This window comes from Homarus americanus, unplaced genomic scaffold, assembly GCF_018991925.1.
Source record: "Homarus americanus isolate GMGI-L3 unplaced genomic scaffold, GMGI_Hamer_2.0 scaffold8226, whole genome shotgun sequence".
Classification (NCBI taxonomy): Eukaryota; Metazoa; Arthropoda; class Malacostraca; order Decapoda; family Nephropidae; genus Homarus; species Homarus americanus.
Genome location: NW_024717620.1, coordinates 1,937,915 through 1,950,086, shown reverse-complemented (window position 1 = coordinate 1,950,086; position 12,172 = coordinate 1,937,915). Strand labels below are relative to the sequence as shown.

Genomic DNA, 12,172 nt, shown 5'->3' with positions numbered 1-12,172 from the left:
AGGTGACGAAGGAGCCCCCAGGTGTTCCCTCAGAAACCAGGTAATGGAGGATCCCCCAGGTGTTCTCCCAGACACCAGGTGACAGAGGAGCCCCCAGGTGCTCCCCCAGACACCAGGTGACAGAGGAGCTCCCAGGTGCTCCCCCAGACACCAGGTGACGGAGGAGCCCACAGGTGTTCCCCCAGACACCAGGTGACGGAGGAGCCCCCAGGTGCCCCCCCAGAAACCAGGTGACGGACGAGCCCCCAGGTGTTCTCCCAGACACCAGGTGACGGAGGAGCCCACAGGTGCTACCCCAGACACCATGTGACAGAGGAGCCCACAGGTGCTCCCCCAGACACCAGGTGACGGAGCAGCCCACAGGTGCTCCCCGAGACACCAGGTGACGGAGCAGCCCACAGGTGCTCCCCCGGACACAAGGTGACAGAGGAGCCCCCAGGTGCTCCCCCAGACACCAGATGACAGAGGAGCCCCCAGGTGCTCCCCCAGACACCAGGTGGCAGAGGAGCCCCCAGGTGTTCCCCCAGACACCAGGTGACAGAGGAGCCCACAGGTGCTCCCCCAGACACCAGGTGACAGAGGAGCCCCCAGGTGTTCCCCCAGACAACAGGTGACAGAGGAGCCCATAGGTGCTCCCCCAGACACCAGGTAACAGAGGAGCCCCCAGGTGTTCCCCCAGACATCACTCACCCCAGGTTCTTCTCCCCCAGGTAAGCCAGACCCGCCAGCCAACTGCTCAGTACACAACCAAACGTCGTCAGGGTTCTCGGTCTCGTGTCAGGCGGGGTTCGACGGCGGACTGAGACAAGTGTTCCTGCTGAGGGTGGCCAGGCCAGGCACCCAGGGCCACAACCTTACTGCTGGCCACCCAGTCTTCCAGGTGAGTGGCACTGAGAGACTGAGTGGGAGAGTAGAGTGACAGGTAAAGTGACGGTAGAGTAACAGCGAAAGTGACAGCAAGAGTGACAAGGTAGAATAAGTGAGTGAGTCGTGAAGAGACGGAAGAAAAAATGGGAGCGTGGAAAGAGAGTGTAGAGGCAGGGTGAGTGTAGAGGCAGGGTGAGTGTTGAGGCAGGGAGAGTGTAGAGGCAGGGTGAGTGTAGAGGCAGGGTGAGTGTAGAGGCAGGGAGAGTGTAGAGGCAGGGAGAGTGTAGAGGCAGGGTGAGTGTAGAGGCAGGAAGAGTGTAGAGGCAGGGAGAGTGTAGAGGCAGGGTGAGTGTAGAGGCAGGGTGAGTGTAGAGGCAGGGTGAGTGTAGAGGCACTTACACATAACAGGTGTTGGTGTTCTCTCATGACGGTGTTACGTGGCTGCGTGTAACTTGGTCCTAGTTGTGTGACGTAACAGCGTGTAATGATCTTGAATGCGTGATGATGTAACGTGTGATTCTCAAATACAGTGTAACGTGGCAGCGTGTGATTGCCTAATACACTGTGACGTGGAAACATGTGATTGCCTAATACACTATGACGAGACAACATGTAATTGATCACGATTGTGTGACGAGTTAACTTGCAATTGGCCAGGAGAGCATGACGTGGCAGCATGAGACTGGTGCAGCTGTAAAACGTTCGCGTGTGTATGGAACCTGACAAAACTTCCGCACGAACTGAGGAAACTACAGTACGATGGAGGGAATCTTTTATAAAGCAACAAACACCCGCACCTAACTCACACACACATATACACTAGGAGGGATGGTGTAGATGGTGTAGGGTGGTACAGGTGGCCTTGGTAGCACAGGTGGTGGAGGAGACGGTAATTTCAGGGTTTAAATATTTACCAGCTTGGCAGCGTTGAGCCAGCTGGAAAATTATTCACATATCAGCTTAATAATTCTGTTTGGTTTTGTGCTACTGTTGTTGTGCTGAGAGAGAGAGAGAGAGAGAGAGAGAGAGAGAGAGAGAGAGAGAGAGAGAGAGAGAGAGAGAGAGAGAGAGAGAGAGAGAGAGAGAGAGAGAGAGAGAGAGAGAGAGAGAGAGAGAGAGAGAGAGAGAGAAATATTCAAAATCAGACAGACAGACAGACAGAAAGACAAGACAAGACAGAGAGATAGACCGAGACAGAAACAGAGAGACAGAAACAGACAGACAGAAACAGAGACAGACAGACAGACAGAGCAAACGGGCATGTGAAGAAGAAACAAGAAAAAGAATAAGGAAGCCACAGGTATCTAAGGTAACCCAAAGACTTCATTGATAACTGTCAATAGAACACAGTGGTATATCCTTAAGGCCAAGTAAATAATAATGTTTAGTTCCCAACAGAGTGAGCCAAGGAGTGAACTGTGTCACTTGCGGTAATAATCTCCCTCAGTGAAGACAGCAAAAAAGTTCTCTAACGTTCTAAATGATAAATAAGATGATGTAACGAACTATAAACCAGAACAATGGTTTCTTCTTTTCACCTGTAAATAACATAATAACGATCAACATATATTATTACCGAATCACTCTACCACCAGGCATACCAACCATTCTCTCGTTTCATAACCTGCCGACGTACAATTACTTAATATACAAATAGCAAAATTCTGATCAGTTGCTAGCCCTGATGATACGTGAGGATGTAAACAAACTGTGTTGTACTTAAGGTGAGTGTAAAAGCAAACAAGTATATAGTTTAGAATTATTACGTGTGAAAATCCTGATCAGTTTGGAAGATCAATCATAAATTATTGTCTGGTAAATAAATAAATAAAGTTAATTAATGTTTGTGTGACTAAAGTCGTATTAATAATAATGTTGGGTTGTAATATTTATCACATGAAGTATAAACACCAAAGCTTATTTCATCTGATGCATAAATACACAAACGCTAACCTAACCTAACCTAACCTAACCTAACGCTAACCTAACCTAACCTAACCTAACCTAACCTAACCTAACCTACTATATAGAGGTGTTATCAACATTTTATATCATTCTCCTCCCTGAGCGTCAATATTTGAGCCAAAATATTCCAACAAAACTCTTAATTTATCCAGTATTTTTTCTATAATATGTATCAGTTGTTTTTGTCGTCTTAAAAGGAGAAAATTATCAATATTATGTAAGACTTTATTTTGTAATATAGAGATGAAAGTACAGGCACGTTTGTACCTTATACTCTATATGATACAGTAACAGGTGGTAGAGGCAGCTGTACTAACAGGTGGTAGAGACAGCTGTACTAACAGGTGGTAGAGGCAGCTGTATTAACAGGTGGTAGAGGCAGCTGTACTAACAGGTGGTAGAGGCAGCTGTACTAACAGGTGGTAGAGGCAGCTGTACTAACAGGTGGTAGAGGCAGCTGTACTAACAGGTGGTAGAGGCAGCTGTACTAACAGGTGGTAGAGGCAGCTGTATTAACAGGTGGTAGAGACAGCTGTACTAACAGGTGGTAGAGGCAGCTGTATTAACAGGTGGTAGAGACAGCTGTACTAACAGGTGGTAGAGGCAGCTGTACTAGCAGGTGGTGGAGGCAGCTTTACTAACAGTAACAGGTAGAGGCAGCTGTACTAACAGGTGGTAGAGGCAGCTGTACTAAGAGGTGGGAGAGGCAGCTGAACTAACAGGTGGTAGAGGAAGCTGTACTAACAGGTGGTAGAGGCAGCTGTACTAACAGGTGGTAGAGGCAGCTGCACTATCAGGTGGTTGAGGCAGCTGTACTAACAGGTGGTAGAGGCAGCTGTACTAACAGGTGGTCGCCACAGGTGGGACAGCTGGAGCCGGACGCCACTTATCGCCTTCAAGTGTGGGCGGCCAACGACAAGGGCGCCAGTCCCTCAGTACACCTGCGAGCCTTCACCACCCACCCGCCCACCCACCAGCACACCGCCCACGGTAAGTACCACCCACTCATTCATCAACACTCTGCCCACCCACCCCCAAACCATCATTATGCCGCCCAACCACCCAACTACCCACACACAAGCACACTATCCGCAGGGAGTACAACCCACATAATGACCCATCAGCATAACCACCCACCCATCACCTACCTGCCATCCACCCGCCAGCATACCACCCACTCACCACCCACCCACCAACATACACCCCACCCGCCACCCACCCACCAGTTTACTACCAATGCGCCACCCACCCACACTCACCAGCGTACCACCCACCCATCCGCACCACCCATCCACCCACCCACCAGCATACCCACCACCCACCCACCCACCCACCACCACAGCATACCCCCCACCCCACCACCAGCCACCACCAACCCACCCATACCTACACCACCCACCACCCACCCACCACCCACCCACCAGCATACCCCCCACACCCACCCATCCCACCCACCCACCCACCACCCACCCCAGCATACCACCCCCACCCACCCACCACCCACCACACCCCCACCCACCCACCACCACACCACCACCACCCACCAGCATACCACCCACATACCCCCACCCGCCACCCATCCACCAGCATACCACCCACCCACCACCCATCCACCAGCATAACACCCACCCACCATCCAGCATCCACCAGCACCACCACCCACCAGCATACCACCCACCCACCAGCATCCACCACACCCCCACCCACCAGCATCCACCCACACCCACCACCATCCACCATACCACCCACCCACCAGCATACCACCCACCCACCAGCATACCACCCACCGTCAGCACTACCCCCCACCAGTCACCCACCCACCAGCACACCACCACCACCACCACCCATCATACCCCACCAATCACCCAGCCCACCCAGCACCCACCACCCACCCACCAACATACCACCCACTGTCATACCCCCACCAGTCACCCACCCACCAGCATACCACCCACCCCACCAGCATACTACCCAGCACCACCCACCCACCAGCATACCACCCACCGACCACCCACCCACCCCACCCACCACCCACCCACCCACCCACCACCCACCCACCAGCATACCCACCCACCAGCATCCACCCACCACCCACCCACCAGCAGCATACCCACCCACCACCCACCACCAGCTTACCCCTATCCACCATCACCAGCATACCACCCACCAGCATACCACACACCAGCATACCACCCACCAGCATACCACACACCAGCATACCGCCCACCACCACCCACCCACCAGCATACCCACCCACCAGCATACCACCCACCAGCATACACACCGCACCATATACCACCCACCACCCACACAGCATACGACACACCAGCATACCACCCACCCACCACCCATCCTCCAGCATACCACCACCCAGACCACACACCACCCACCACCAATGCCACCCACCAGCATACACCACAGCATACCACCATACCCACCCACCACCACCCACCGCCACCCACCCCACCCACACCACCACCACATATCACCCACCAGCATACCACCCACCAGCATACCACACACCAGCATACCGCCCACCACCACCCACACACCAGCATACCACCACCACCATCCACCAGCATACCAACCACCAGCATACCACACACCACTACAACCACCCACCACCCACCACCCACCCACCCGTACCACCACCCACCAGCATACCACCCACCAGCACCAGCATACCACACCACCCACCACCCACCACACCAGACCCACACCACCCATCCACCAGCATACCACCACCAGCATACCACCCACCAGCATACCACCCACCAGTATACCACCCACCAGCATCTCCCCACCCACACACCCACCCGCCACCCATCCACCAGGATAACGCCCACCCACTCCCCCACCCAGCATACCACCCACCAGCATACCACCCACCAGCATACTCCCCACCTGCCACACACCCACCTGCCACCCATCCACCAGGATAACGCCCACCCACTACCTACCACCAGCATACCACCCACCAGCATACCACCCACCAGCATACTCCCCACCACACACACACCTGCCACCCATCCACCAGGATAACGCCCACCCACCCACCACCCACCCACCAGCATACCACCCACCAGCATACTCCCCACCCGCCACACACCCACCCGTCACCCACCCACCAGCACACCGCCCACCCACCACCCACAGGATCAGTGAATATCATCAACAGCTGGAGCAGACACAGTGTTGTAGCTGCGGGCAAGAGTGACACAAGAGCCTGGTAAGAGAGGAGGCTATTCTCTGCCGTCTGACTCACTTAAGCTCAGATACAAAACAAATTACTTTAATAATATGTTTCAAACTTTTTGTGGACATTTCGACATTCATATTCAAGAAGCGGTAAAGATACTAGGCTGGTGACCTCATACTGTAGGTCAAAGGTCACGGATCAGTCATACAGTAATATATGTGGTGATGTCCCTAGAGAAGCTTACAACGTGTATTCTACTTCTTCCTTGACAGTAGTGGCAGAAGTGAGGGAAGGCAGCAGTGGCAGTGACGGCAGTGACAGTGGCAGTGCCAACACCGCAGGCAACACCAGCGGCACCAGGTAGAGGCTAATGACTGTAGCGAGGTGATGGTGATAGTGGTGATAGTGGTGGTGATAGTGGTGATGATAGTGGTGGTGATAGTGGTGGTGAGAGTGGTGGTGATAGTGGTGATGATAGTGATGATAGTGGTGGTGAGAGTGGTGGTGATAGTGGTGATGATAGTGGTGGTTATAGTGGTTGTGAGTGGTGGTGATGATCAACCAGTGATAGTCAGTGGTTATAGTCAGTGGTGATAGTGTGATAGTGAGGTGGTGATAGTGGTGATAGTGGTGGTGATAGTGTGATATTAGTGGTGATGATAGTGGTGGTAGTGGTGGTGATAGTGTGATGATAGTGGTGGTTATAGTGATTTAGTAATTGGTGGGTGATGAGTGAAATAGCAATTGATGTGGTGGTTATAGTGGTGGTGGTGGTGATAGTGGTGGTGATAGTGGTGATAGTGGTGGTGATAGTGGTGATGATAGTATTTATAGTGGTTGTGAAATTAGTGGTGATAATGGTGATGGTGGTGGTAGTGGTGGTAGTGATAGTGGTGTTAGTAGTGTTGGTGATAGTTGTGGTAGTGATAGTGGTGATAGTGATGGTGGTGATAGTGGTGGTGATGATAGTGTTTGTATTGATGGTGGTTGTACTGGTGGTAGTGATGGTGGTGATAGTGGTGGTGATGATAGTGGTGGTGATGATAGTGGTGGTAGTGTTGGTGGTGATAGTGGTGGTAGTGTAGGTTGTGATAGTGGTGGTTGTGTTGGTGGTTATGGTGGTGATAGTGGTGGTGATGATAGTGTTTGTATTGATGGTGGTTGTACTGGTGGTAGTGATGGTGGTGATAGTGGTGGTGATGGTAATGATAGTGGTGATAGTGGCGGTAGTATTGGTGATTATTGTGGCGGTGGAGTGGTGGTGATGGTGGTGGTGATAGTGGTGGTGATAGTGGTGGTGATGATAGTGGCGGTGATAGTGGTGATAGTGGTGGTATAGTGGTGATGATAGTGGTGGTTATAGTGGTGATAGTGGTGGTGATAGTGGTGGTGATAGTGGTGAAGATAGTGGTGTTATAGTGGTGGTGAGTGGTGGTGATGGTGGTGGTGATAGTGGTGGTGATAGTGGTGGTGATAGTGGTGGTGGTGATGGTGGTGGTGATAGTGGTTGTTATAGTGGTGGTAATAGGGTGGTGATGGTGGTGGTGATAGTGGTGGTGATAGTGGTGGTTATAGTGGTGGTGATGGTGAGAGTGGTGGTGATAGTGGTGGTGATAGTGGTGATAGTGGTAGTGATAGTGGTGATAGTGGTGGTTATAGTGGTGGTGGTGGATGATAGCGGTAATGATAGTGGTGGTGATAGTGGTGATATTAGTGGTGATAGTGGTGGTGATGGTGGTGATAGTGGTGGTGATGGTGGTTGTGATAGTGGTGGTGATAGTGGTGGTGATAGTGGTGGTGATGGTGGTGATAGTGGTGGTGATGGTGGTGATAGTGGTGGATAGTGGTGGTGATAGTGGTGGTGATAGTGGTGGTGATAGTGGTGGTGATAGTGGTGGCTCTGACCGGAATAATAGGTGACTGTCAGTGTTGATGACTTTGGCCTCACGTACTGTACTGTACTGCACAGACACTTCATGTAGTGTACGACTTTACACTCATGATCACATTACACGGTCGTCACGTGACGGCTAGGTTCCCCATCTAATTTCACATGGGGGTTAGGGTGGGCTGAGCTGGGCTGGGCTAGGTTATTGGTTCTTAACCTAGGGTGGACTCATCTACTGGGGGTAGGAAACATGTTCATCGTCAGTGAGGTAAAAGAACATGTGCAGGAGGTGATCTCTTCCTCCAGGACTACATCTCTCATGGAGATATTTTTGTGGCTCACAAATGGATTGTGGATTCGAGGCAGGTGATGACGTGTGTGGCCATTTCAAAGAAAGTTGCTCGCTACACGAACAGTATCCGTCAAAAACAACAACAAAAGAATCACAAACTGACGTAAACAAATGCCTCTACTTGACTGGCTATATTACTGAATAAATCTAAGTACTTCTAAGTGTGTCGTTGAGCCATTTGATCTGTTTGTGAATTTTTTTGGAGAATAAAGTAGCATCACGATCGATGTCTTATTTTTCACAAAGGATAGAAGGAAATTTTCTGGGGCATCAAGGAGTCCGGCAACCGAAAAGGCTTAGGTTAGGTTAGGTTAGGTTAGGTTCATTTTTATTTAGGCAGCACTTTTGCGACAGTGTCACCACAATATAATTAATATTTACTATATTATGACTCAACTTGTACTATTACTGACGTTTCTGAAGTAATCTTATTCTGCTCCCGTGTGTGTGTGTGTGAGTGTAATAATAATTAATAATAATAATTAACGGTTTATTGAAAGAGCTTGGCAGCCAGAAGGCTGAAAATATACAGTTACATATTTGGGGAATGGGTTTCGAATTACAAATAATATACAAGTAACATAAGTGACACAAATAAGACATATAATAACTAGATGGGGAAAAGCTCAAACTACAGTTCATTTCAACATAGTGACAGTGCAAGGAGTAGTGTTTACTGGGAGTGAATACACTGGTTTATTACAAGTTATTGATAATTTTTACAATGGTTGGTACTGGGCTGTTCTTATAGCGATCAGTTCGTGCACGTATGGGCTGGATGCGGTTGTGGTGTCGAACAGCAATTCTCGGACTAGGGATCTTAGGTGGTAGTAGGAGCCGGTGTCGAGGATGGTGTAGAAGCTTCTTACCAAATTTGCAGATGAGGTCGTGGTGATGGTCAGTGAGAGTCGAAAGGGTCAGTGTGTTGAGCGCTTCTTGATATGTGGAGTAGGAAGGGGAGAGAATAATCTTGCATGCCCTCTTTTGCACTTTTTCTAGGTGTTTATGTTGTGTGGCATTTAGGGAGGAAGACCAGGTGGGGGAGGCATAGGTGAGCTTGGGAAGTATTAATGTTGTGTAAACACTGAGGAGCTCGTGTGCAGGAACTCCGAGGGACTTGAGTCGGCGGAGGAGGTGGAGACGGAAACTGGAGGATTTGACAACTTCACTGACGTGTGGTTTCCAATTTAGTTTGTTGTCTATGGTGACGCCGAGGAGCTTCGTGTGTGTGTGTGTGTGTGTGTGTGTGTGTGTGTGTGTAATAAGTGTTTAACAGTTGGTGTATGTCTCCACAGTGTGTTGGGAGAGGAGGTGGCGGGAGTACCAGCTCTGGTGTCGGTGGTGGTGGGCGCCTCAGTGGGTATAGTGTTGCTCCTGCTGCTACTGGGCCTTCTGGTGCGTCAGAGAGTGCGCCGCCCCCCTGCTCCACCTCCAACCTCCAACCCTACCCATACTATGCCGCCCACCACTCTGCCACCCACCACCCTAGCGCCCACTACTTCGCCGCCCCCAATACTCAAGACTTCTCATGGCCTACCTACTCACACCTGCGCTCACAGACAAATGCAGGTGAGGACGAGTTTCTTCTTCTCTCTGTTCGTGATAAGTCTTCCCCGAGTGACTCCTATCGTTGTCTAGGCGTGTACAATATAACATAGGCTGTACTTAATCACTTAATAAATAATGTAGTAATCATAATATTAATAAAACAAGAATGATTTAAATAATAACAACAACAACAACAACAATAATAATAATAATAATAATAATAATAATAATAATAATAATAATAATAATAATAATAATAATAATAATAATAATAACAACATTAATAATAATAATAATAATAATAATAATAATAATAATAATAATAATAATAATAATAATAATAATAATAATAGAGATAATAAGTCAACCGTGGATTAAGACTTCAAAAACTAAATTACGGTTGTGTGATTAATTAAACTTTTATTGATATGTTTTCTTAAATTCATCTTGTGTGTACTAATTATATAACAACTGGAGTGAAAGTCTGAAAGCCTAGATGTTGTGGTGGGTAACTGTGTGCTTTATTTGTGCCCATCCTGGCTAACTCATCCTAAGACTTAAAAAACAAAAAACTTAATTCATCAAAAAGACTTAGCTTACCAAAAGACTTAATACGTCAAAAAGACTTAACTCATCAAAAAGTCTTAATTCACCAAAAAGACTAAACTCACCTCAAGGCTTAACTCATATACAACGAAAGACTGTCTCCGGGCAAGGCTGACAGGTGTGCAATTATCTGCCCTCGTTAGTGCAGGTATTAATTACTTCATGGTCACACCTGTTATTAAATATTTAGGTCAACAGATTGGGATACATCAGGTGAGGGAAGGCTAGGTGTAGTCTGTTTCTTTACCTGCGAAAACAACAACAACAACAACCCGACATACACACATACACCAACACCGGCACACACACACACACACACACACACACACACACTGGGACACGCACACAACAACACACACACACACACACACACACACACGCGCACACACACACACACACACACACACGCCAGCACACACACACACACACACACACACACACACACACACACACACACACACACACACACACACACACACACACACACACGCGCGCGCGCACACACACACACACACACAAACACGCACGCGTGCGCGCACGCACACACACACACACACACACACACACACACACACACACACACACACATAAACGTATTTACTCAGAGAAGTTTGCCCTTAAAGTTCTCAGCATTTTAACTCCTCCTCCCAGACAAGAGTCATAGTTAGTGTGTATCTCCTGCCTCAACATTATTATTATTGTCATCATCATCATCATCATCATCATTATCATCATTGTAAACGCCTTAGTTAAGGACGGGCGGGTGACAGGCAAGTCAATGGGAATGATTGAAACCCGCCTTTTGACGCACTCAGTATTTACTGATGTGGTCAAAACCTGCAGAGAACAAGGCGTTCATTAGAATTACAGGGTGATCCATCTGATACATAATTTGTTAATCTCACACAATTTTATCTTAACTACATAAGATTAATCTCAATTGCACTTTATTCCACATTGTCTTATTGCTCCAGATAAAGCAGAAAACGAGTCGACATAATTAGTCCACAATATTTCAGTACTGAGGGATACGCATCAAGTAGGCTGTACTTACAAGTGCGGGTCAATGTAAATCAGTATGGTGTTCCAAGAAACAACAGTACTGCGTAAATTGTTTTAGCACAAAACTCAGGGACAGGATTGTGAGTTGGTGTGTTCACTACTGCCAGCAGCGGGTGGAGATACTCGCAGTATGGCTGTAAAGGGTGGTCTGAGAGTTAGGGAAGGCCAGACACTCACAGCCACTTGCAGAACTGTCTACTGGCAGAAACCAGGACTGCTCGGCTGTAACATCCCTTCAGTTCGTTCCACTCCCCTCTCCTACATCTTCGATACTCTCATAACTAAACTATTTCAAAAAAAATTATTAATACTGCCCATGCGGTTCCCCTCGGGAGTAACACTCCGAAACACTTGTTCTATGGCTGCGACTTTTACAACATCTGGCGAGGTCACATGGGAGTCACAGCACCTCTACAGTCAACAAGGGAGGTCACAGCAGTCCCGGCCGTCTCCTACTCTACTCTGAGGCTGTCAGGCCTTGTGCTTCCACCGGTGCCCCTCCCACAACCCCCCGCCAGTGACATGACACAGATCATATCCCTCTTCCAAGAATTTACCAACCGTATTGAACAACTCTTCGCTACACTCTGTACCACCATCTCCGACCTACTCCTGCCCTCTGTTGCCACCCAGTTACTCCTCTCTGCTGGTTTGACACAAGCTGTTGGTCCCCCTGTGAGCCCCC

The 12,172-nt window shown here is 49.0% G+C and overlaps 1 protein-coding gene across 1 annotated transcript in view; it reads left to right on the top strand.

Annotated features, from left to right (window-relative positions):
- Positions 1–12,172, top strand: part of LOC121858960 — a 71,966-nt gene that overhangs the window by 46,400 nt on the left and 13,394 nt on the right. Inside the window, exons 4-7 of the mRNA XM_042355617.1 lie at positions 711–880; positions 3,693–3,822; positions 6,304–6,391; positions 9,567–9,840. Of these exons, the coding sequence (XP_042211551.1) occupies positions 711–880; positions 3,693–3,822; positions 6,304–6,391; positions 9,567–9,840 (662 nt within the window). The remainder of the gene's footprint in view (positions 1–710; positions 881–3,692; positions 3,823–6,303; positions 6,392–9,566; positions 9,841–12,172) is intronic.